This window comes from Aotus nancymaae, unplaced genomic scaffold (genome assembly GCF_030222135.1).
Source record: "Aotus nancymaae isolate 86718 unplaced genomic scaffold, 86718_ANA_hifiasm-v0.15.2.pri h1tg000019l, whole genome shotgun sequence".
In the NCBI taxonomy this organism is placed as follows: Eukaryota; Metazoa; Chordata; class Mammalia; order Primates; family Aotidae; genus Aotus; species Aotus nancymaae.
This window is the reverse complement of record NW_026988431.1, coordinates 822,264-848,060: the sequence shown is the minus strand read 5'-3', so window position 1 is coordinate 848,060 and position 25,797 is coordinate 822,264. Positions and strand designations below refer to the sequence as shown.

General features: G+C 39.0%; 2 protein-coding genes across 7 annotated transcripts in view; one reads left to right on the top strand and one right to left on the bottom strand.

The window, feature by feature from the left end:
* FBXL2 (F-box and leucine rich repeat protein 2) overlaps window positions 1–6,237 on the top strand; it is a 117,732-nt gene extending 111,495 nt beyond the window's left edge. The window contains exon 16 of the transcript XR_001104711.2: window positions 4,644–6,237. The gene's annotated coding sequence lies outside the window, so the exon portion shown is untranslated. The remainder of the gene's footprint in view (window positions 1–4,643) is intronic.
* UBP1 (upstream binding protein 1) overlaps window positions 1–25,797 on the bottom strand; it is a 50,631-nt gene that overhangs the window by 10,698 nt on the left and 14,136 nt on the right. For 5 of the 6 annotated variants that reach the window (XR_010343428.1, XM_021666475.2, XM_064378577.1 and 2 more), the window contains exons 2-11: window positions 24,481–24,632; window positions 16,006–16,082; window positions 13,695–13,800; window positions 12,733–12,839; window positions 10,615–10,767; window positions 10,412–10,522; window positions 9,865–9,972; window positions 4,201–4,304; window positions 2,054–2,108; window positions 1,289–1,382 (exon numbers count right to left, since the gene is read on the bottom strand). Coding sequence is in view for 5 of the 6 variants with exons in the window: in XM_021666473.2 (XP_021522148.1) it covers window positions 1,289–1,382; window positions 2,054–2,108; window positions 4,201–4,304; window positions 9,865–9,972; window positions 10,412–10,522; window positions 10,615–10,767; window positions 12,733–12,839; window positions 13,695–13,800; window positions 16,006–16,082; window positions 24,481–24,632 (1,067 nt within the window). In the remaining variant the exon portion in view is untranslated. The remainder of the gene's footprint in view (window positions 1–1,288; window positions 1,383–2,053; window positions 2,109–4,200; window positions 4,305–9,864; window positions 9,973–10,411; window positions 10,523–10,614; window positions 10,768–12,732; window positions 12,840–13,694; window positions 13,801–16,005; window positions 16,083–24,480; window positions 24,633–25,797) is intronic. The other variant, XM_021666474.2, reaches the window with a different exon arrangement.

The window sequence follows — 25,797 nt, the reverse complement described above, 5'->3', positions numbered from 1 at the left end:
GTAGCCCCCAGCTAGCAAATGACTTCCGTGTGGAACTATAATTTTAAAGAGACAACTACATGGGGAATACCTACTCATTGCATAAACACTACCACGGCATAGTAAGAAACCATGTTCTTTGTGAAATCAAGCTTTCCTTCAGGCTGAGTGTGTGTACACACAAGTTCTGTCCTCTTAAAGGATTCACAAAGTTGTGTTTTCGTGGCCCTACTGCACTGCAGGTGAAGGAAGCTAACTACCACTTTACTGTGATCCAGCATGTCTCAGGATGTTTGGCCAGGACATGTTACTAGGAGGTCATGATGGAAAGGAGTCCCAGAGTCAAATATATTTGGGCAATGCTCCCTTTGCCCCATCTCTCATTATCTATTACTGTCCCTCTAAGTAGGTTTCCTATAGCACCACATGAAGAAGCAATGCTTGGTACCTTTTAAATTTTTTCTGAACATTCCCTTAGCTTACTGTGCAAGAAAAAAAACTTACATGTAAGTATATAAAAACCATAATTGAGTACACTCAGACTATGAAAAGTACTTAGTAATAAAAAGGATTAAACTACTGATATACACAACAACTTAGGTGGTCATTATGCTAGTGGAAAAAAGCCAATCTCAAAAGATCATGTACTGTATGATTGCATTTATATAACACTCTGAAAATTACAAAATCATAGAGACAGAATATAAAGTGGTTGCCAGGGATTAGGGATGGTGGGGGAAGAGAGAGAGAGAGAGAGAGAGAGAGAGAGAGAGAGAGAGTGTGTGTGTGTGTGTGTGTGTGTGTGTGTGACTCTAAAGGGGTAGCAGGAAGGAGACCCTTGTAGTGATGGCATAATTCTGTATCTTACCTGTGGTGGTGGTTACACAAATCTATTGTGCCAATGTCAATTTCCTGGTTTTGCTATTGTACTAAAATTAGGTGAGAAATGGAGTGAAGAGTACACCAAAACATCACTGTACTAGCTCTGTAACTTACTATAAAACACAAATTATTTCAAAACAAGGTTAAAATAAAAAAAATATGTAGAACTATATACACATACACACAAATGAGTGCACGTAAGTCTGGTAAAACTGTTGACTGAACCAACATCAATTGTCTAGCTTTAACAGTATTTAATAAAAATACAAGACACTCCTATTGGGGGATAGATATACAGAACTTCCCTCTACATTTTTCTTTGCAACTTCATATTTATAGTTATTTCAAAATTTTTAAAAATATAGTTAATAAAAGAACAGAAACAAACCCCAAACATTCTCATGCACACATACATACACACACATACCTGAAAAATTAGAAAACAGTCTCGTGTAGGAAGAGAATCTGTTTTTGAGCAGCCATTGCTGTGTTTCCTGGATTGTAGCTGAAGGTTGAATTTGCTATTGACAATGAAAATGAACATAAATAAAAGGAAGCTTTCAAACTTAGAACACTTAAAACACAGAAGGACTCAGAGTTTGAAGTAAACAACACCCAAAAACAGCATGAGTCTCTACTCAGCAACCCAAATAATAACGCAAGCCCTTGTCAGCAACTTAAACATGATACACAATGGGATGCTATTGAGCCATAAAAAAGAGAAAATGAAATCATTCTGCTGCTAATGAAATCATCATTTGTAGCAACATGGACAACATGAACATTTCATTGTCTTAAGTGAAATAAGCTAGGCACAGGAAGACTTATATTCTTACTTATATGTGGGAGCTAAAAAATTTGAACACATGAAGGTAGAGTGGAAAAATAGGTAAGAGAGACTGGGAAGAATGGGTGGAGGATAAGGGAGAGGATAAGAACTGGACTAAAGGGTACAAACAAACATACAATAAAATAGGGGTAAATTCAATATTTGATAGCAGAGTAGAATGACTATACCTTTAAAAATGTACTCTACTCAGGTGACAGACACCCTAAATATCCTGACTTGATTACCACACATTATATACATGTAAAAAAATTTCTTGCATACTCCATAAATTTGCACAAAAAACAAAACTTTAAAATGTAGAACCCTGAAAGCATCAGACAGATTTAGTAGAAAGATACTTACTTCACCAGAGGCCTGTGTAGCTCCATCTCCCTGATGATTTGGGGAAGAAGAATTGCTGGGGAGAAAGGAGAAAGAAGGAAATGATTTGTATAATACATACATGTTTAAATCAAGGCATTAAAAGCTGTTAAACTATGCAAATTCAAGTAAGGCAATAATGTGGGAGAAAGCTATGAAAGTTTGCAGCAAAAATGCAAGCACAACAGGTTAGGGTGTGGGCATGATGACAAGATTAAGACACAGAAGACTATGTCTTAATTTGTGCCTTCTTTTTATCTGTTCTATTAAGAAATTCAAGTTTTGTTAAACAAAAGGGCTTCCCCAATTATCTTCAGGAATCCCAAGGAAAATGAAGGATACACATTCATTTTTAAAAGTTAGGGAAAAAAACATGAACATCAAATTAAACTGTTGAAAATAATTGCAAAAAAAAAAAATGAGCTACAAGAAATAGTATAATGATCCTAAACAAAAATATAAAATGATACTCCTTTAAGTAATACATATATCCAAGATTAAAGAGGATGAATTTCAAGAGAACAAAAGAAACTAACTTGTACCACTATCCTTGTGCTTCTGAGTAAAATGTAATGAAAAACAACTCCACAGGCAATAGGGCTACCTTCTGGTTCTTGATCACCTTTCTTAGCACCCATGCCTTAATTGCTTAAGTTTATTATCTTGATTGTTTATATCCTTTCTACCCACGAGAACGTAAGCTCCTTCGGACAGGGGTCTGTCTGCTTGGTCACTTATGTTGCGCAACACTTAGAAAAGTGCTGGGAATACAGTGAGTTCTCCAGTCTACTAGTGAGTACATAAACTTACAACTCACCTTTAAAGCCATAATCATTTTCTAAGATTATTCAGACTGGACTGACTAGGAAACTATTTGAAGCCCTCAGACATGGTAACCTTCTGGTCCTTGGTCACTCCTCTAAGTTTCTGAGTCCAAGGGTATTTTCCTACTCTTAAAGCATAATAGCCAGGCTGGGCGCAGTGGCTCATGCCTGTAATCCCAGCACTTTGGGAGGCTGAGATGGGTGGATCACGAGGTCAAGAGATCGAGACCATCCTGGCCAACATGGTGAAACCCTGTCTCTACTAAAAAATACATAAATTAGCTGGGCGTGGTGGTGTGCACCTGTAGTCCCAGCTACTCCCAGGGAGGCTGAGGCAGGAGAATTGCTTGAACCCAGGAGGCAGAGACTGCAGTGAGCCGAGATTGCGCCACTGTACTTCAGCCTAAGACTCTGTCTCAAAAAAAAAAAAAGAAAAAGAAAAAGAAAAAAAAAAGCATAATAGCCTATATAACAAGAAGCTGCCTTCTCAGTTTATCTATCCATCTCCTCAGAGAGAGAGAGACATTTTTTGTTTGCTTTCTCATCAGACCTTGTCAGCATGACTGGACAACATTTTCCTTTGTGGTATTAAGCTTTCATAATTTTCCTTCCCAACAAGAAACTTCCTAAAAATAGGGAACTCTGATGTGAACTACTCTGCATTAGTTCTGCAGCACAGCCCTGGAACGGAACGCCTCCACGGGGTACCACTGCACCGTTAAGAAGCCCCAAGTGTAGTCTCCTCCTCCCACCCTGGGCTCACTAGACTCTTGCCAGTCAAGGCTGGATAACAGAATAAACAGAGCCCACCATTTCCATTTCTAAAACCACAGCAAATCTGCAGAAATTGAAAGGTCTTCCTTTAATTTTAAAGATTCAATTTTAAAAATAGTGTATCTGTTGGGAGAGAAAAGAAATAAAGCAGAAAACCCATTTGATATGATAAGCATTGTAGACACATGAATGAACTTAGTAATAAACTCCCTTGGTCCTTCTCTCTTTACCTGTAGACACTATTAATGTTGTCTTTGATCTCACAAAGAATATATCTTGGCTATATCTTGAAAATGACCCCTTGTCTACAATAGTTGTGAATATGTAAAGCACAAGGGGCTAGGAGTAAAAATGGCTGGTAGGTAAAGAAAAGACAATGATTGTCCTCTGCCACAGAGGTACAAGCTACTTCCCTTTACTATTTTCTTCAGGTACAATACAAACAAAAGGCTGCTGTACATGGAGAGATGGGGAAATGAAGGTGCATGAACATTAGTTAGCTGCAGGCACACGATCATGCAAACTAGATACCTGTCCGGGACACTGCAAGTGCTCTGCTGTGGGGAAGTGAAAGTGGGTGCTGGGGAAGGGCTGTTATTCACATAGGCTGTGGAGGCATCGGGCCACGGAGAACACTAAAGACAGAAACAGAAATAAATTAATGATATGCTTTTAAAATATGTGGAAGAAATATTTTTGTAATTTACTCACTAGCCAAATGCAAGATTATAAAATGCAAGACACCTGACATTTATCAAGCAACCTCACAGACACATGTCAGATTTACTTCTGTGTGGCAAAGAAAAGTTTTACCTGCTGTGTGCATCTAGACACTGATTAATCTTAGAGAAGACCTAAAGTGGACAGCAGCAAAAATTTATAAAGGCATTTAAAATATATGCTTAAGTATAATTTGCTTTCGAGAACTTTCTCCTCCCTCTTTACCGGTATCCTCTTTATCACTTTCCCAACAGACACCTATCAAGATTTAAGAATGGCGAAGACAAGAAAGGATTTATAAGCAACATCTGACATCACATGGTGACCTGAACCATGGCTCTGACCTAGCTAGTGCTCTTTTTGTCCTCTTCCCTACTGAGTAGCCTCACCAGTACCCATGTCGCTTCTCTGATACCTCTAGAGATTAATAATTCTCAAGACAGACCAGACAGACCCAGCATCAAGATACATCAACTGTGTACAGTATTTCCTCTATCTACCTGTCTGTCTATGTTTTATATTTTCTGGAAGGGTTATGATGAAACTTTAGTATTTTTCAGCTCCAGGCAAAATTCCAACCAGAAACGGAACAAAGACACGGAGATACACTAAGTATTACAATTAGAAGAGTTGAAAAAGTCAAAGTCAAAAGCATACTAAGCACACCAGGGTAATCTCAAATACAAGTCTTCAGACCTGAGATACAGACATCACATGATATGATTTCACTCTACAGGTATTCTTTCTAAAAACCAATGGATCTGAGGACTCGGTTTCAAGGGTCCCCTTTCATAACATCCTTCTCTCATTTTACACAAGAAAGGCATCACATCTAACCATAGCCCTGGGGTATAAGACTCTCCCAGGCTGGACATGGTGACTCACGTCATTAATCCCAGTACTTTGGAAGGCTAAGGTGGGAGGATATCTTGAGCCCAGGAGTTAAAAGACCAGTCTGGGCAATATAGTGTGAGACCCTGTTTCTACCAAAAATATTAAAATAATAAATATAATGAAGAAAGACTCTCCCAAAGCCAAGCTAAAGATACTAGGATTAAAAAAAAAAAAAACAGCCATGTGTGGTGGTACATACCTGTAGTCATAGCCACTTGGAAGGCTAAGGCAGGAGAATCGCGTGAACCCAGGAAGGGGAGGCTGCAGTGAGCCCTGACTGTACCACTGCACTCCAGCTTGGGCAACAGAGTGAGACCCCCATTTCCAAAAAAATAAATTAATTAAAAAAAAGAAAAAGTATGTAACACTAATAACTGAGTTTTTCTGTAAGTCAGGTAGGTGATTTTCAATTCTTTGCTTTCAAAATAATTCAGGAGGACCTACTGTCAACTGACATATACTGAAATAATAAACTAGATCATACAAAAATGGCCCTGGGATTTTTGACAGACAATTCAAAAAGACTTTCAGGACCTGAATGACACTGATGAAGAAAAATTAAACCAAAATTTCTCACATCTATAAAATTCTAGAAGTTACGTTCTACGCTGCCTCCTCATTCGAGATGCATTTCTGATAACATTTCTATTTTTACATTTAATAAATATTCATCAAAATCTGTATGATTTGCTGTTTTGATAAATTGGTATTAATAATGTTTTAAATTTCTTGACTGATTTAAAAGGCAATGGCCACAGGAAATTTTAAAAATTAAATTTCAATTTATGTAAATTTGTTGTAAGGTAATTTTTTTAGGTGATCATTTAAAAATTTCAGTTAGGTCATTTGAAGACTCAAAAAATATAAATAAGAGGCCGGGCGTGGTGGCTCACACCTATAATCCAAGCACTTTGGAGGCCAAGGCGGGCGGATCACCTGAGGTCGGGAGTTCAAGACCAGCCTGACCAACATGGTGAAATCGCGTCTTAAATATATATATATATATATATAAGAAAAAAAATTTCTAAAGATTTTCAGGTATAAATGTCATATTAAGATAAAATTTAAGAGGCGTGAAATAGAAACATGAGACCAAGAAGGAAGAACGGAGTAGAATTTTGGATTTAATGAACTTTTTGATTGAAGAATGGCAGTGGTCAAATTGCTATGGCATTTAGATTCCACAGGATGCATTTCAAGAGTAATGTAACAGTTGTATCTTAAATTATAAATGCAAATCGCCACCATGCCAGAAAATTGCTTCCTTTGCAACTATTTAAATTTATAATGAAAAATTTTATGATGAAAACTTTCAGATGTCAATTTGGTAAGGTGTAAGCATATCCTTTTTCAAAATTATTTTGAGGCCAGGCATGGTGTCTCATGCCTGCAATCCCAGCACTTTGGAAGGTCAAGGTGGGAGGATCATTCTGAGGCCAGGAATTGGAGATCAGCCTGAGGAACACAGCAAGAACTGTCTCAACAAAAACAAAATTTAAAAAGTAGTCAGGCATGTTAGTGTGCACCTATAGTCCTAGCTACTCAGGAGGCTGAGGTGGGAGGATCATTTGAGCCAAGGAGTTTGAGGCTGCAATAAGCTTTGATCACATCACTGCACTCCAGGCCCAGGTGACTAGACAAGACATTCTTTAAAACAATTTAAAAACTATTTTGAGTAGGTAAGTGTCAAGACCACTGGTGTAATGGAGCTAAAAAACTCTGAAGCACTCTGAGGGCAGAAATTAAGTCTCACCAGGGGCTTAAAACACTTGTCTGACATTCATCAAAAGCAATGGATAAATGGAAAATAATCTCAACTACCCAATTATGTATCCTCTTAAAAATGAGAAAAATGATTGCGGACTTATTACTTCTATTATCAGTCAACTTTCAAAAAATAAGTCTAATCTAGCTGGAGAGCTTTGATAAACTTATTGCATGGCATTTCGCTATAAATGACATTTTAGAGAACAATGCTCATTCTTTTAAAATTAGGGCCTCTTAAGCCGAGTGTGACGGCACACACACACCTGTAGTCCAACTACTCAGGAGTCTGAGACAGGAGGACTGCTTGAGGAGTTTGAGGCCAGCGTGGACAACACAGTAAGAGCCCATCTCAAAAAAAACAAAAAGACAAAAAAACTAAACCCTTGTTTTGCATTCCATTTTACAAAATATCATGTCCTCAGTTTACACTGTTTGATGAACCCAGGACCCTGTGAGCTGACCAGCAAATCTAATCATGGGTATCACACACTGTCATCTCATCTCTACTATCTGAAAGCTTTTCCTGCTACATCATCCCCCTCCACATATAAAATAACACAGCATAACATACACATCTAAATAATGTAACCATTTAATATTAAAAGTATCAAGTATCTCTAAACTTTTGGTGATTACTGCCAGCCATTTGAAGAAATGAAGCCATCACAAAGCTTCAAGTTAGCATGGCAGAGTAAGGTAGAAACACCAAGTTTACCAAAATTCCATAAATACCCATTTCTCTTTTAGATATTTAGATTCTTCTAACATTCAAAAAATAGTGCTATTAAAAGCAAGCAATGGTGCAATGCATGTGCTCCTGAAGATAGCCTGTAATTCATAACGGCACTAGCAATGCCTGGCCTGGGTATAGTTATAGTTTCAGTACACTGTGAACACAGTCCCTCCCCTGGTAGATTAAAGAATGATCACCCATTTTAGGCTGTAGAAATTGGGAGTCATCGTTTGAGCCAATTACATACAGCTCAGAGATGAAGACCAACAGACGCACTAAGAGTTTTCTTCACCTCCAGGTAAGCAACAGTAGTGACTATTCAGTCTGGGACCATTAAATTTGGCATCTTTTCGACTCTAACACTAAGTCTGGATATCCCTTCTTACTGAAAGCCAATTGTAACTAGCCAAAAACTCTACGAAATGTTGGTCTTCCTTTGTAGGAATCTGAAGAAACATACGAAATACTGCAAACTTTCTTTTGTAAGGGATCAATCTGTACCCTGCTTTTTTAAAAACAGGTTTTCAACATGAGCTGTAACCACCCCTAGAAGCATCTGAACAAAATCAAAGACAGCCAGGGCAGCAAGCAATACACTAGGAAGATGTGAAATCCCAGGCCAGTGAACTGCTGACGTTTTGCATACTTCAGACTTGAGTTAAGAATCGTTAAGAATTCACCAACAACTTTCCCATCTTCAGATTATCTCTGGGCTATAATGAATATTTTTAATTTAGGAATTAGCAGAACCCACTTCTTTATCAATTAAATGGTTTATAACAGGAGGGGAAAAGTGAGTTATTAAAATGCCCCCAAATAAGTTTACTAAGAACCATTGGTGGGTCTTCAGCTGGGAAATCAGAAAAGGATAAAAACAAAATTGCTGCGGTGGGTGTTTTAGGAAAGAATATACAGCTGTTTTAACAATCCTTGATTTGAATTAAGAAAAAAAAAAGCCCAGTTAAAGAAAATATAACATGTGTGCTTCCAGTGGCACTGAGATGAGTACAGTTTCAGTTTCGCTGCACAGAGAAGCATGAAAACATTTTTATTCAAGACTGTAATTTGGAAATTAGTTTCTTGTGATAGTGCTTGTGACAGTAACATTCAAAGTCTACATTTAACCAGAGTAATTGTGATATGTGTAAGAGTGAAAAATCCTCTAGCAACCTTAATAGTGCAAACATTGCAAAAATGAATACGGTAGTCATGAATACATATGACGATAATTATTTTAAATGACTAACGTTCTCTGTTTGTATCTACTGAAGGTATGTAGCTGATCTAAGTTTGCAAAACAGGATCATCCTTTGTGGACTCTTCATCTGAAGAGTCATGCCATGAAATAAAGATTTGTTATACTTAACCTGACAAAGCACATACTAAACTAGATGCCCCCTGACTGCATGTTGCGGGGATCCAGGTCTAAGTGTAGCAAGGAACACTACTTTGGCCTGAAGCATTCATTCACAATGCAAGTGCCAAGAAGAAACATGAATGCCATCAGAGATTTTTTTCTACCAGTGCTGCCAAACAGGCTTTTAGAAGCACAGACAGACATACATTCTTATGCTACATGCAGAAAAATGTGACAAAGAACTGCACATGTTAATGTCAAGCTTGCTGCCATCATTTCTCTGTCCACAAAACTTTCTTATCAAGTATACATATGAGAAAGCAAAACCCTTTTCAATTACACAAAAATAATAGCTAATTTACTAAAGAAAGTATTTTCAATTAATTTCAGTGCTCTTGAAGGAGGTATGTGTGTGAAGGAGAGAGGGAGGGAAGGAGGAAGGGAAGGAGTTAGGGAGGGAATACATATCTCTGAGTGTCTTTTTTTTCCCTCCAAAACCACCCAATATGGTTAACATTGTTTTTGCTTTGTTTTAAAGTGTTAGATTTAGGAAATTTTCCTCAGTGAGGAACAAACAGAAGCAGGAAGTCTAAACAAAAGCAAATTAAATCAAGACATGGACATCAAAAACAATTTTGGGTTTACTTTGCGGTAGAAGTTGGTCCTATATCTAACACTGCACAAGGTTTCTTGCACAATGAAAAGAGAAGCAGAAGTCCCTTACACTGCCTCGCTTTGCCAGAGAATCACCGTAGTCTGCTGGCAAAGTCCGCTTGCTGGACTTTTTCTGCTCATGTTCAACTGCATCTTCAATTATAGGCTCAAGCCTCATCTGGACAAACACCAAAGATTGGGATCAATGTCTTTTCATTATACAAAGAAAGATCTAATACCCTGTTTCATGTCTCTGCAGTCCAATTAAACAAATGCATGACTAAGAGGAGTCAAAATTAAAGAAAATGCAAAACCCCAGCAGTGATAAAAATTGGACATTCTAGGCCCCAACTTAAGTCTCTTGCCAACTGCAAAGTTTTTAAGGTCTGTTTCAAAGACCTCATTGGGATTTCAGCATCTTCATTTAAGATCCCACCCAGGAAACAGTCTATCAAAATCCCCAAATTTAAGTATTTTCCCCACAAATTTCACAGAGAATATCATGTCAGGCTGCCACCCCATCTTCCCCAACCCATTTGTAACAAAACGCATCTTAGAAATAGACTAATATGCAAACCTCTGCTTCTCTTCCAAAACCAAATGCTGTACTACATTACCTCTGTGAGGATAGTGGTATCATAGGACGGCTGATACTTTTCTTTTTCATGAGCTGTTCTCTTTTCCATCTTCTCTCGGTCAGTTTTTTGTTTCCTGTCTGCACCTTTAGGCTAAAAAACAAAGTATATTATGTCATCCATCAGGCTGCAGACACACAGCTTTACAGCCCTTAATTACTGAAAACCTGGGTTCCCTCTCTTACCTTAAAAACTTTTATTTGGCAGCTAGCTGAGTGTAGATGATCTGTGTATTCCCCATTTTCATTCTGCTTAAAGGTGTCAACCTGGATCCTAAAGGGCACTCCCTTTTCACCTCCGTGCTTCCGTGGAGTAAATTCTGTGCTGATGCAGTGCACCTATAAAATGATTCAAGCTGAAATGGATTCAAAGACCTTCCACTGATTATTTTTTGATTTTGTTCCATCTTGGGTGACCTGCCACCACTATATATAAATTCAAGATCCTTTAAAATGAACTCATCACACATATTACCCAAATCATCTACCATGACCTTCCCTAATTGTTTTTAAGATATGGCTTCCCTTTCACATATCCAACTGAGCCTTTCTGAGCTCTTGCCCAACACAATGCCTCTCATTTAATGCAGGACTTGCTTCAATCTGGGATACAACACTACAGTAGCTTCCTATGTATACTGCCTACCTCCACCTCGGACTGCCTGCTAATCTCAGACCCAGAGTCCTAAGCCCTGTTCAGTCCACAGCAATCTTCACCTCATTATTTAGAGCTGCTGTTGTTAGCCCTCTACTGCCATTACCCCTGCTCTACCCAGCCAACCATCTTACTGCCATTCCTACAGACACCAATTTGTGATACTTTGCCTAGGGAAATTTCACAGTCCAGAAAGCCTACTACTCATCCTATCTGTGTCCACCTAAAATCTCTGGTTAACTCTTCAAAGTCCATTCAGGATCCAGAGGGCAATACTCATTTTCTACCACTTCTGCCCTCTCTCCTAAAACCCACCCTGGATGACAGCCTTAGGGTTTCACAAAGAGTTACTAGTAAGACCTTGGTTATTTCTGACTGCTACATATCTCCTCTTCTAATGATTATTAAAACTGATCTCTGCAATATAACAACACAACCTGAGATGTAAAGCCAGGTCTTGTATCACTTTGATTTACTATATAACTAGTTGCCTTATAGACAAAAACCAACAGTATGAGTTTATATCAATATTCAACTGATATAAACCATGCCTCCAGTGATTATTAATTGATGGAGCATAATACTTGGTAGAACACCAAAATGCAAAATATAAATTATTTTTTACAGTTCATGCAAAGCATAGCTTATGTAGGTTGATCAGCAACTAAGTGGTTTTCCTCTTCTATAGATTTCCTACCTGGTAGTTTAAATTCTACCACATACAAATTTGAACATACTGGGTATTAGAATTACTATTTTTGTTAACATAGAATAATGATATTATCACTACTTTTTAAAAATCATCTCTTAAAGACATGTTTATGGATGAAATGGTATGTCTGAAACTTGCTTTAATGTACTACAGTAGGCCGGGCATGGTGGCTCACATCTGTAATCCCAGCACTTTAGGAGGACAAGGCAGGCAGATCACTTGAGGCCAGGAGTTCAAGACCAGCCTGGCTAACATGGTAAAACCCCTGTCTCTACTAAAAATACAAAAATTAGCTGGGCATTGTGGTGCACACCTGTAATCCCAGCTACTCGGAGGCTAAGGGATGAGAATTGCTTGAACCTGGGAGGTGGAGGTTGCGGTGAGCGGAGGTCATGCCACTGCACTCCAGCCCAGGTGACAGAACGAGACTCATCTCAAAAAAAAAAGTACTCCAACAATAACTAAAAGAAGGAAACAACTAAAAACTGCAAAAGCCAGGTGATGGTTACATGGACAATTAATCATCATTATTATTCTATTTGTGAAAGTTTGAATTTTTCAGTATTAGAATGTTTTTAAAATAATGCTACAGGGAATTTTAAAACTTCAATCTTTTTTCAATCATATCCTTTTGAATGGCAGCTTTTGTTCAAGAGAAATACATCTCATGAAAAACAGACATTTTTATTACTGGGACTACTAGTGGTAAAAATAACATTTGAATAATGCTTTACATATCATAGAATGTCTTCATATTTATTATGCTACAATAGGATGAACTTATTAGATTAAACCTAACTATGTTTATAGAAAGACACTACAACATAGTTTACAGGTAAGCATTTAAGGGAAATGATACCAGGTCAAAAATTCAATCCTGCCATGACCTAAATAACTAGGTTAGTATGCTTTTAATTAATAATGTAAAAATCCAAACCTGAATGAAAGCAGAGGTGCGTTTTGCTGGGTCCCACAGAAATTCAACCGCATTTAACTGGCTTGGATTTGTCCTTGTGTCAATTATTCCCACAGACATTGGAATATCTATGTTTTAAAAAGAAGTTACATAAAAACTCATCCACTTTAAATAACTTAAAAACTTACAACTTTACTATGTTATGTTCTAATGAAATAATTGTAACTACTTTGAACTTTGTCCTTCAATGGTCTCCATGATCAACTTCTTCAATATCAAAACCCACCTAAACGAGTATCATAGTTTCTCCTACCATGGTTTATATTTCATGCTATTAAGAATATGATAAAACCAGGTGCGGGGGCTCACACCTGTAATCCCAGCACTTTGGGAGGCCAAGGCAGGTGGATCACCTGAGGTCAGGAGTTTGAGACCCGCTTGGACAACATGCTGAAACCCCACCTCTACTAAAAATACAAAAATTAGCTGGACGCAGTGGTGCATGCCTGTAATCCCAGCTACCTGGAAGGCTGAGGCACGAGCATCGCTTGAACCTGGGAGGTGGAGGTTGCAGTGAGCTGACTGAGCCACTACACTCCAGCCTGGGCAACAGAGTGAGATTCCGTCTCAGAATATGATCGATGGTACCAGTTGAGAATTAAATGGTTTCAAAATCATAAAATTCCGGGTTCATGTTAGTTTACCACCAAAAAGTTACTTGACTTTTTAACTAGAAAACAACTTTCTCAGTTCTTTATAATACAAGGATGGGGAAAAAAAGAAAAAGAAAAAATATATACTCACATACATACGTGTGTGTGTGCGTGTGTGTGTGTGTGTATGTGTACAGAAAACAACTCTCAAGACACAAGATCCTAAAACTTTCCCCACACAAGTAATAACACATGATGCCAACACAACACATTACTGGGCTTAGCTAAACAATATCCTCATCTCCATGGTCTTTTGATCACCACCTGTACCTAAATCAAGAAGTCTGTCTCCTGGGCGATTCCACTTCCATCCTTCAAGTTGCTGATGCTCTGTGTATTGTAGCCGTCTGTCATGGAATACAACCCTTATGATGCTCTGTAGAATAAGTGGGGAAAAAGAGTATTTTTAAACTGCTCCAGCTGAAATGCAGAAGCATTTCCACTACTTTTGTGTTAACCTGTAGCAGTAGAGCATATACAAGCAGATTCTGTTTTAAACATTCCATAAGTGAACTCTTCTGCCCTCAAATACCTAGATTACTGTACAATTATTTGGTGCAAAGAATTATAACTTAAAAATTAAAATCATAAATGATTATTTAGGTATTGATTTTATAAAGTAACTTGTTATTGCAATTCAGCAATCTTGCCCCTAAAATTCATATTCCTATAAAGAAAATGCCAAATGCATACAAGAGTTATTGAAAATGAAAAGACAGACAGAGAAACCCAGGCACAATGGTAAAACTTTGTTAATTTAAAATAGTAGTTAACTACTGAGTTTTTAAGAAAAGAACTGGCACAAACAAAAATCCAAAACACTGCCTGCTCCCTTGAAAAAAGAGAACTTAAATGCAAAATCCATTCTCAACTATTTAATCTGCAAGTAAGATTATCTGAAGTATCTGAGGGGGAAAAATAATCACAGGTAAAATTTGATCCAAGCACTTATTTCACTCTATTCTACAACTTCTAGACAAATTCTCTGCTCTCCACCCCTGCCTCCTTCACTTCCTATAGGTTTGGAGTACCAAACACTGTCTCATTCCAGGAACAGTATAACAAGTCATCAAAATGCATTCAGAGAGGCCAGGCACAGTGACTCATGCCTGTAATCCCAGCATCTGGGGAGGCTGAGGTAGGTGGATCACTTGAGGTCAGGAGTTCAAGACCAACCTGGCAAACATGGTGAAACCCCGTCTCTACTAAAAACACAAAAAGTAGCTGGGCATGGTGGCATGTGCCTGTAATCCCAGCTGAGGTAGGAGAATCGCTTGAACCTGGGAAGCGGAAGTTGCAGTGAGCGAGATCACGCCACTGCACTCCAGCCTAGGTGACAGAGCAAGACTTCATCTCAAAAAAAATGCATTCAGATATCAGGCTTGTACTAATGCTTCTGAAATATTTATAAATAACTTTCTTAGACTATGATACAGTTAATATTTTCATTGAGTCTCTGCTGGCTTGAACAGGAAATTATTTGTTAACAATATATAAAAATATGACTTTAGTACCCCTGCTTCCCCCACCCCTCAAATATTATCCAAGCTGATAAATGTGTTGAAGGCAGTCAATTAAAAGTAGCAATATTTTTCTTTGAGACAGTTTAAAAAAGAGGCTAATGTGAGAGAAATTTGTAGGGCTCAGTGGCTGAAGAAGTTCCAAAGCACCTTTCGTAACCTATCATTTGATCCCCAAGTATCAGTCCAGGTGCCCTCCAGGTACTGGGCAGCTGGCCTTCCCAGACATGCCAAATTAGTTAACACACCAAATTTAGATTGACTGAATCCAATTCCCACCACAAGGCTGCCCTTCCCATGCTCACCCACTAAAAAGGCAGATCCACAGAGGGGAGGGTCTTTCCAACAGAATGCCCCTCCACACTGAGGGCCCAGCGGCACCTGGGCCCTGACATGCCACTCTGTGGGAAGATGGAAGGATCAAGTGAACTTGTCCCTTGCTAACACTTAGCCACGTGAGGTTTTACCTTTCCCCAATTAAGATTCTTTCATTAACCCTGCCCTGTAATGCTGTGGAATTTATAACTAGCCATGATGTATAACAGATACAGGCTAGGTGGGGCCACGCTGTATGACACTGGAGGGGGCAGGGATGAAAGTTCTGAAGATATATTCTAAAAGAAACAGGTTGGCCAGAAAACAGCTATGCCTCCTATACCTAGGATGACTGAATTCTTCATTCAGATACATCAGTAGGTTGAACAGATATTTCGATTTTTTTAAAATGAAATTTTAAAAAGCAAAGGATTTTTTTAAAGTTTTATGTCCACATTTACATTCTTCGCCATATTATCTTTTACTTTTAGAGATGCTTATAGTTTTTTGTTGTGGTAGTAAGTTTTTTACCCCATAACTGCAACTAACTTTTCTACTACTCCTTGATTTCCAACGTCTATCACAATTATTCTACCCAGTAACTGCTCTAATTCCCATTTTACAGGTGAATAAACAAAATACAGCTCAAAAAGTTAAAAAGTTTTAATACAACAATTTTTGAAGTGAAATTAATTTTTTTAAAACAAATACATTATCTGTTGGGAATTAAAATGGACTGTCCTTACCTTTACTAATTTTCCACTAATCTCAGGCATATCACCCATTTTCCGATTATCCAGCATCCGAATTTCATAAGACTGGCCTATTCAAAGAAATTGTGTATAAAAGATGATCCATATAAAGAACATCACTTTGCTTAACATAATTCATATTGTATGTTTCTCAGAACATACATTACACAATGATATTTGTTAATTTGCTAGAGAAGCAAATTCAGGTTGATCATTCTCTTCCCTGAAAATCACACCAACCTTCTGTTTGTACATTATTACAGGAGACAAGAGTTTCTGTCAATTTATCTTCATCTGCCATTCTCTTACACTAAATTTTTATTATGCTTGCATTATCTAAGACTAATTTTTCTAACAGCTTTTCTGAGATAGTTTACATACCATAAAATTCATATTTTAAAAAAGTGTGTAATTCATTGGTTTTCAGTATAGTCAGATAGTTTTCAGTGCAACCATCACCACTAACAGTTTTAGAGTATCTGCATCATCCTAAGAAGAAACCTATAAACATTAGTAGTCACTTCCCATCCCCCTTCCACACCTGCTAATTGGTAGCAATCACTATCTACTTTCCATCTCTACAGATTTGCCCACTCTGGATACTTTTATAAATAGAATCATACAATATGTGGGCATTTATGCCTCACTTTTTAAACTTATCATAATGTTTTCAAGGTTCATCCATACGTAGTATGTATCAGTCCTTTTCACTACCAAATACTACTTATTCCTTTTTATTGCCTAATACTATTCCACTGTGTGAAGAACATACCAAATTTTGTTTATCCATTCATCAGTTGATGGATATTTGGGTTGTTTCCACTTATAGTGTTCATTAGAAAACACGGATATTCACATATCAATCTAGATAATTAGGAAAATGCTGCTATAAGAAAATAATGTACTCCAAATCCACAAAAATATTTTCTGGATTATCTGTTATTAAATAACAAAAATGATAGTATAACTTGGCATGCAGAAAATCAGCAAATATTAAAGAATGCTTATAATATCACACGAAGTCGAGAATCTTTGTTACTACCAATATCTCGTTGATACTCCCATGGGGCTTACAGAAAAATATACAAAGAATTCTAGATGATAGAATCAAAATTCAACAAAGGGTTATCAAAATGCAACTACATCACTCCAAGGCTGGTGACGGAAAACAACATATATATAGTCTGTTACAAAGAAGTATTGCTTACGTTCATCCAACAGAGAAACACTAAAAACACCTTTATGGCAGGAGACATTTTTAAAAAATTAAAGACATAGATTGCAAGAAGATATATGCAGTATATTTAACAATGGATCTAAATTCTGAAAACAGTAAGAAATAATTTTCAAAATAAAGAATATAAATTTTTTTTAAAAAATGCACCATTTAGGCCAGGCACGGTGGCTCACACCTGTAATCCCAGCACTTTGGGAGGCTGAGGCAGGCAGATCATGAGGTCAAGAGATCAAGACCACCCTGGCCAACATGGTGAAACCCTGTCTCTACTAAAAATACAAAAAAATTAGCTGGGCATGGTGGCGTGCACCTGTAGTCCCAGCTACTAGAGAGGCTGAGACAGGAGAATTGCTTGGAACCCAGGAGGTAGAGGTTGCAGTGAGCTGAGGTCGCACCACTGCACTCCAGCCTGGCACCTGGTGACGCAGTGAGACTCTGTCTCAAAAAAAAAAAAAAAAAAAAAGAAAAAGAAAAAGAAAAAAAATACACCATTTATATTTAAAATTACACTCAACTTCACAAGAATTTAGGAAATAAAAATTAACAAAAGGTTTATGCTGATTATCAGATCAATAAGAAATATTTATTTATTACTTTTTTTTTTTGACATGGGGTCTCGCTGTGTTGCCCAGGCAGTGGCGCAATCTCAGCTCACTGCAACCTTCACTTCCCAGGTTCAAGCAATTCTCCCTACTTCAGACTCCCGAGCAGCTAAGACTACAGGTGTCCACCACCATGCCCGGCTCATTTTTGTATTATTTTTTAATAGAGACAGGGTTTCACCATGTTGGCCAGGCAGGACTTGAACTCCTTACCTCAGGTGATCCACCTGCCTTGGCCTCCCAAAGTGCTGGGATTACAGGCGTGAGCCACTGCACCCGGCCATAATAAGTATTTAATTAAAAATTGAGTGGGCAAGTATGGGGAGAAATAACCTTGAATAATGTACAGAATATAAACTAAAAGGCAATCTGGCTGCACCTGTCAACAAATTACTATACCCTTTGACTCAGGGATTCTGATTCGTAAGTAGCATTACACACAAAGGGCTAATCTCCCCAATACATAAAGAGCTCCTACAAAATTGCTAACAAATGTCCAGTATCTCTAGAGAGGAAAATAAATGAGCAAAAGAAATGAACATGTGAGTTCACAAAAGAAGGAAATGCCAACAGTTCTTAAACACATTAAAAAACACTCAACTTCCATTAGAGAAATGCAAATTAAACCACACTGAAATCATTTTTCACCTATCAGATCAGCATAAATCCCTCAGTTTTCTGCTGTATTAGATATAAAGTCTAACAGAAAGAAAAGTTGAGGATTACTCCTGATTTTTAGTCAAAGAATTAAAGAAGAGTTGCCATTTCCTGACCTCAAAGACAGTCAGAAGCAGAAAAATCAAGAGTTGGCTGGGTGCAGTAACTCGCACCTGTACAGTCAGAAGCAGAAAAATCAAGAGTTGGCTGGGTGCAGTAACTCGCACCTGTAATCCTAGCACTTTGGGAGGCCAAGGCAGGCAGATCACTTGAGGTCAGGAGTTCAAAACCTGCTTGGTCAATATGGTGAAACCCTGCCTCTACTAAAAACACAAAAAAATTAGCCAGGTGTGGTGGGGGGGGCACCCGTAATCGCAGCTACTCGGAAGGCTAAGGCAGGAGAATCACTTGAACCTAGGAGGCAGAGGTTGCAGTGAGCCAAGATTGTATCACTGCCCTCCAGCCTGGGTGACAAAGCAAGACTCCATCTCAAAAAAAAAAAAAAAAAAAAAAAAAAATCAAGAGTTAACTGAATATATTAAGTCTGACTGAGATACTTACAGGATATCCAAGTTAATAACCAAGTTGATTTACAAATCTAGAGCTACAAGAAAGAGTATGGTTGGAGATATTAATGAAGGGCTCTTCAGGGTACAATTAGGTAAACCCATTTAAAGACAGGATCACCTAAGGAATGAGTGTAGAGAGAAGAGGGCCAAAGTAGTCTCCTGGCATGATGAAAGTAATCCAGAGAAAAGCAATCAGAGAGGTGGGAGGTGGACAAATTGCACAGGGTCCTAGAAAAGCCCTTCCTTTCATTTGGCTGCCATGGAGGGGAAGAAAATTTGTCTCACTGGGATTTTCTTCTGATTCTCAGAATTGAAAGAAATCAGGAAGAAATCTCAATGTTCCTCTCTTCTTTTGTACTATTTTTCCTGGCCAATCTAAGGAGGAAACATCTGTACTCTGAAGAGCCCTTCCATCTATTTCCACACATAGGTCACAAGACTTATTGCTTCTATATTAAAGCACTCTAAATTTTTATTCTTCTAAAATCAAAGTGGGTTTTTAGAAAAGACTCTTCTAATAAATTAACTTTAAAAAGAAAAGACTCGCTGGGCATGGTGGCTCACACCTGTAATCCCAGCACTTTGGGAGGCGGAGGCACACGGATCACCTGAGGTCAGGAGTTCAAGACCAGCCTGACTAACATGAAGAAACTCCGTCTCTACTAAAAATACAAAATTAGGCCAGGTGCAGTGGCTCACACTTGTAATCCCAGCACTTTGGGAGGCCAACGCAAGCAGATCACAAGGTCAGGAGTTCGACACCAGCCTCGCCAACACAGTGAAACCCTCTCTCTACTAATAATGCAAAAATTAGTTGGGTGTGGTGGTGAATGCTTGTAATCCCAGCTACTTGGAAGGCTGAGGCAGGAGAATCACTTGACCCGGGAGGCGGAGGTTGCAGTGAGCCAAGATCATGCCACTGTACGCCAGCCTGGGCAACAGAGCTATACTCCATCTCAAAAACACAAAACAAAACAAAACAAAACATTAGCCTGTGGTGTGGTGGTGCATGCCTGTAATCCCAGCTACTGGGGAGACTGAGGCAGGAGAATCGCTTGAACCCAGGAGGGAGAGGCTGCAGTGAGCCAAGTTTGTGCCATTGCACTCCAGCCTGGGCAACATGAGCAAAACTTCATCTCAGGGAAAAAAAATAAAAAAATAAAAAAATAAATAAAGAAAGAAAAGGCTCTGTAACATTTGTTATGCTTCAAGTGGTTTCCCTATTGGAAACTATTATATTCTCGTTTTCTCCTGACTCAGCCTCCCAAGTAGCTGGGACTACAGGCGTGCACCACCATGTTCGGCTAATTTTGTATTTTCAATTACTCGGGAGGCTGAGGCAGGAGAATCGCTGGAACCCGAGAGGCAGAGGTTGCAGTGAGCCGAGATTGCCCCACTGCACTCCAGCCTGGCAACAGAGCGAGGCTCCATCTAAAATTGAAAAAAAACAAACAAAACAAAGAAACAGGAGTATTTTTTTTGTTTTGTTTTTTAATTTTAGACAGAGTCTAAAAAAACCTCACCTTATTTATTTATTTATTTTAAAGTGATTTATTTATTTAAGAGAGAGAGAAACAGGAAGAGAGAGAAAGAAACTGCTAACTCTCACACTGAGTGAGAGAATCCAGAAAGACAGAATCCAGGAGAGGAAAGGAGCTTCCACAATGAGTGGAAGGGAATAGAGAGAGATGGAGTTTAGGAGGGGAAGACAGGCTTCCACGAAGGGAGTGTTCGTGGAAGGGGATCCAAACGTGGAGTCCCAAACCACCTTATTTCTAAACTCCTATTCCTATCATAAAACCTTAGTGACAAGAACTGAAACTAATCAGAAGGAAATCTATTATGAAAAATGAAACTAAACAAAAAAAAATTCTGAAACATTTAATGGAATTCTTAATCCAATAAACACGCTGTTTCTAGGGCCTAAGATCTGAATTTTAATTAACATCCTTTTTTTTTTTCTTTGAGAGTGTCTCAGTCTATTGCCCAGGTTGGAGTATAGTGGTGCAATCTCAGCTCACTGCAACCTCCATCTCCCAGATTCAAGCTTTTCTCATGCCTCACCCTCCCAAGCAGCTGGGATTACAGGTGTGTGCCACCATACTTGGCTAATTTTTGTATTTTTGTAGAGACAGGATTTCACCATGTTGGCCAGACTTACCAGTCTCCCAACCTCAGGTGATCGAACTCCCAACCTTAGGTGATCTGCCAGCTTCGGCCTGCCAAAGTGCTGGGATTACAGGTGTGTTAATTAACATTCTTAGCAGAGTATTCTCCAAGTAGAACTCAGCCTCGAAATGAAAATGTATTTGGGAGTAACTAGGAGAAACTCTTTTCATTTGAAGACTTAGGGGCTGATCTAGCAGCAGCAATGCAGGCAATCTGGAGTCAGAAAGGAGGTAAGATCAAAAGTCTCACTCATTATCATGAGGTGTGCTCAGCCCCTAGTTGTTAAGACAAAAGGCATCCTATTCCAGCCAGATCCCTGCCCAAAGGGAGAGCCAGCTACGAATTCTCCACCCTCCAGTGGCTCCATGTTGGGACTACAGTTTTTACTCCACAGTTAAAGTCAGAGACTTAATTCCTCTTCTTATTCGGGAATAACCAGGCAAACACAAATACAAGTTGCTTTCTGTTTTGGGGGGGTGAGGGGGACCAAGCTTTGCTCTTGTCACCCAGGCTGGAGTGCAGTGGTACGATCTTGGCTTACTGCAACCTCCACCTCCCAGATTCAAGAGATTCTCCTGCCTCAGCCTTCCAAGTAGCTGGGACTACAGGCATGCACCACTACGCTTGGCTAATTTTGTATTTTTAGTAGAGATGGGGTTTTCCCATTTTGGCCAGGCTGGTCTTGAACTCCTAACCTCAGGTGATCTGCCCACTTTGGCCTCCCAAAGTGCTGGAATTACAGGCATGAGCCACCACACCCAGCCTTAAACACAAATACAGTTTTTAAACTTGGCCCCTCTGTGGTTCAAAAATAATACAAAAAATGACACTAAGACTTTAATACAACTAGAAAAACTTGCTCTAATTTCTACTGACAAAGAGAAGACTACGCAGAATTTTATTTTTACTATTCTTTACAGCATTACATAGTGGCAAATATTCTTCATCAAGAATGACCATTTCAGCTGGGCGTCACGCCTGTAATGACCATCACACCTGTAATCCCAGCACTTTGAGAAGCCAATGGGTGGATCACTTGAAACCAGGAGTTTGAGACCAGCCTGACCAACATGGTGAAACCCCATCTCTACTAATACAAAAATTAGCCACGCATGGTGGCTTGTGCATAGTCCTAGCTACTCCGGAGGCTGAGGCAGGAGAATCGCTTGAGCCTGGGTAGTGGAGGTTGCAGTGAGCCAAGACTGCATCATCGCACTCCAGGCTAGGAGACAGACTGAGACACTGTCTCAAAAAATAAATAAAAAATAAAATAAAATACGAAAAGAAAAGCAAGTCTAGTGAGCTGAAAATACTTTACTAAGTCTGGGTGTTTGTCTTATTAGTTTAAATTAGTAAGCTTCCATTATTCAGTAGACAAAGAGGTAGGGTGAAAAATACTAAGAAATGTCTCAGTCTGGTCCAATCCTGGTGGTGCACACCTGTAGTCTCAGCTACTCAGGGGGCCTGAGGCAAGAGAATCGCTTGAGCCCAGGAGTTCAAAAACAGCCTGGGCAACATAGCGAGATCCTATCTCCAAAAAAAAAAGAAAAGAAAAGAAAAGAAGAAAGGAAAGGGAAAGAAAGGAGGGAGGGACGGAGGGAGAAAACAAGGCGAGGCTCAGTGGTTCATGCCTGTAATCCCAGAACTTTGGGAGGCCGAGGCAGGAAGATGGCTTGAGCCCAGGAGTTGGAGACCAGTGTAGGCAACAAATAGTGAGACCCCCACCATCTCTAACAAAATTCTTTTTAAAATTAGCCAGGCATGGTGGCCTGTGCCTATAGTCACAGCTACTCAGGAGTCTAGGGTGGGAGGATCACTTTAGCCTGGGAGGTCACAGGGCAATCAGCCATGATTATGCCACTACACTCAAGTCTGGATGACAGAGCAAGACCAAAAAGAGGGAAATGGGAGGGAGAGGAAGAGGGAAATGGGAGGGAGAGGAGAAAGGAGGGAGAAAGGGGGGAAGAGAAATGGAGCAGAGAGCGAAAGGAAGGAAGGGGAAGGAAGGAAATATACACATACAGAAAATTTTAAAACTAGTTTAAGAATTCATGGAAAATCTTGGGTTTAAAACTTTTGGTCAAGATGATAAATGCTAGGATTTAAAGACAGAAAAATAAACACTATATACTCTTAAGTGAACAAATGTATAATTCCAATTTTTTGAAAGAAAATGTACATACAGGCAAGAAACAGACCAAAAATGTTAGTCAATTTTCAGCATTATCCCTTCACATATTTCCCAGTTTTTCTACAATGAGCATAAAACAGTAAAAAAGTTCAAAAAAATTTTTTAAATCAGAATTCAATGTGCTTTCAGTGTATGTATCCAACAAATTAATTTCTGCATTCCAAGTACTTTTGTTTACAGTGGTAAGTCACATCAGCCTGCACCTACACTCCAAACAGCAATCTCTCCTCTTTCCAAAGATAAACTCAGCCGGGTGCGGCAGATGGATCACCTGAGGTCAGGAGTTCAAGATCAGCCTAGTCAACATGGTGAAACCCTGTTTACTAAAAATACAAAAAATTAGCTGGGCATGGTGGTGTTTGCCTGAAATCCCAGTTACTGGGGAGGCTGAGGCACGAGAATTGCTTTAACCCGGGAGGCGGAGGTTGCAGTGAGCTGAGATTGCACCACTGCACTCCAGCCTGGGCAATAGAGCAAAACTCAGTATCCAAAAAAAAATAGTAAACTCTACCCCCACATCTCTATTCTCCCTCCTTCCCAGCCATCCGTTTCATATCCCTGAAACGTAACACTCTGACATAAAGTACTAACAAAATATAGAAGATAAAATTTGATGCTGTTTATTTAGCCACAGACTCCATCCTGGTGCAGCTTAAGTCTATTTTCAGCACATAAGTGCTTCATGTTCAAAATTCAGGTTTCTTGCTAGCTGGACTTCTGATTCATTCTCAAGTTCCATACTGAAATCACAGTCCCTAAAAATAACTGACATCCTTTCCTATTTGCTATTCATTTGGATTATGTCTTAAAAATCCTATAATAAATCTTCCTCTTCAGACCCTCTTTAATGCAAATCAGTTTACACAAACTATTACTTCAGCTGCTCACAGTAAAATTCCTACAATTTTCATTAAGTTGTAAAATATAAGAAAAAGATCCTAATTTTTAATTATTACCAATAATAAATATTGGCTACAATGCCAAAATATTTATTTTATATTTCTGTAAGTTCTTACATGTCAAATGTGACATATCCACACTAACCTTGGTTCAAGTAAGTAAGTGTTTCATCGTGCAGTTTTACTGCTGGCGATGTTGCAGCACACATCACATACTGAAAGGGTGGATGCTCTGTTTCACCATCCAATGGAAGGCTGGAATCTTCCTGCTTGAAAATGGGCAATGCCAAGACATCACTGAAAAGCACAAAACCAACACTGACTTTACTTTGGGTTTGAAATATTTGTCTACAGCCGTAACACCCAGAATGCACCCAATCTCATCTGAAATATTTAAAGGCATGTAAACATTTAGGGGTAGCATGTTTAAGATTAGAAATCATATGTAGAATAAAGGAACTATTAATACTATGTGGTTCATCTAAAGGATGGCATTAAAAACTCCTATCTCGGGGAGGGAAGTTGGGGAGGACAGCAGGGCAGCTCTGATGAAGTGGATAAAAGACGGACAGTGCATGCGTGCGCGCGCGCGCGCACACACACACACACACACACACACACATATATGGCACTTTAAAACTTTTATGGTCCAGATTGTTTCTATAAAAAAGAGCAAGTCAAAATTACATAGCTACTTGATTGAAAAGGCAAGAATTACTGGTGCCAAAGGTGGGTCACACTGACACCATGGAATTACAAAGAAGCATTTGATTAAAATCGTGCTTTACAAAAAGTTCCCTGCTGTGCCTGGCAAGTAGTAAGAACATAAAGCTTCATGCCTAGTCTAAAACAAGGGCTCCTTCTGAGAGGTAAACAGTAGGAGTAGAAACAGCTGCTATGCTTCCCCCAAGAATAATCTGGGGCATTGATTAGGAGAGAGATGAGGGGGTCTTCTGGGGCACTGTCTATATTGGATGTAGTTGGTTTTAACAGCTTTATTGAGATATAATTTACAAATCATAAAGTCACCCTTTTAAAGTATGTAATTCAGTGGTTTTAAGTATATTCACATCATCAGTATCTAATTCTTTAATTCTAAAATATTTTCTCCCCTCAAAAAGAAATCCTGTACCCATTAGCAGTCACTCACCATACTATCCCAGACCCACTCAGCCCCTGGCAACCACTGATGCATTTTCTATCTCTACAGATTTGCCCATTTTGGACATTTAACGCAAATGGAATCATATGACTATGTGGTCTTTTGTGATTGGCTTCGTTCACTTAGCATGTCTCTTTTTTATTTAGTTTTTTTTTTTAAAGATGGGGTTTCACCATGATGGCCAGGCTGGTCTTGAACTCCTGACCTCAGATGATCCACCCACCTCGGCCTCCCAAAAGTGCTAGGATTACAGGCGTGAGCCACCGCACCCAGCCCACTTAGCATGTTTCAAGGACCATC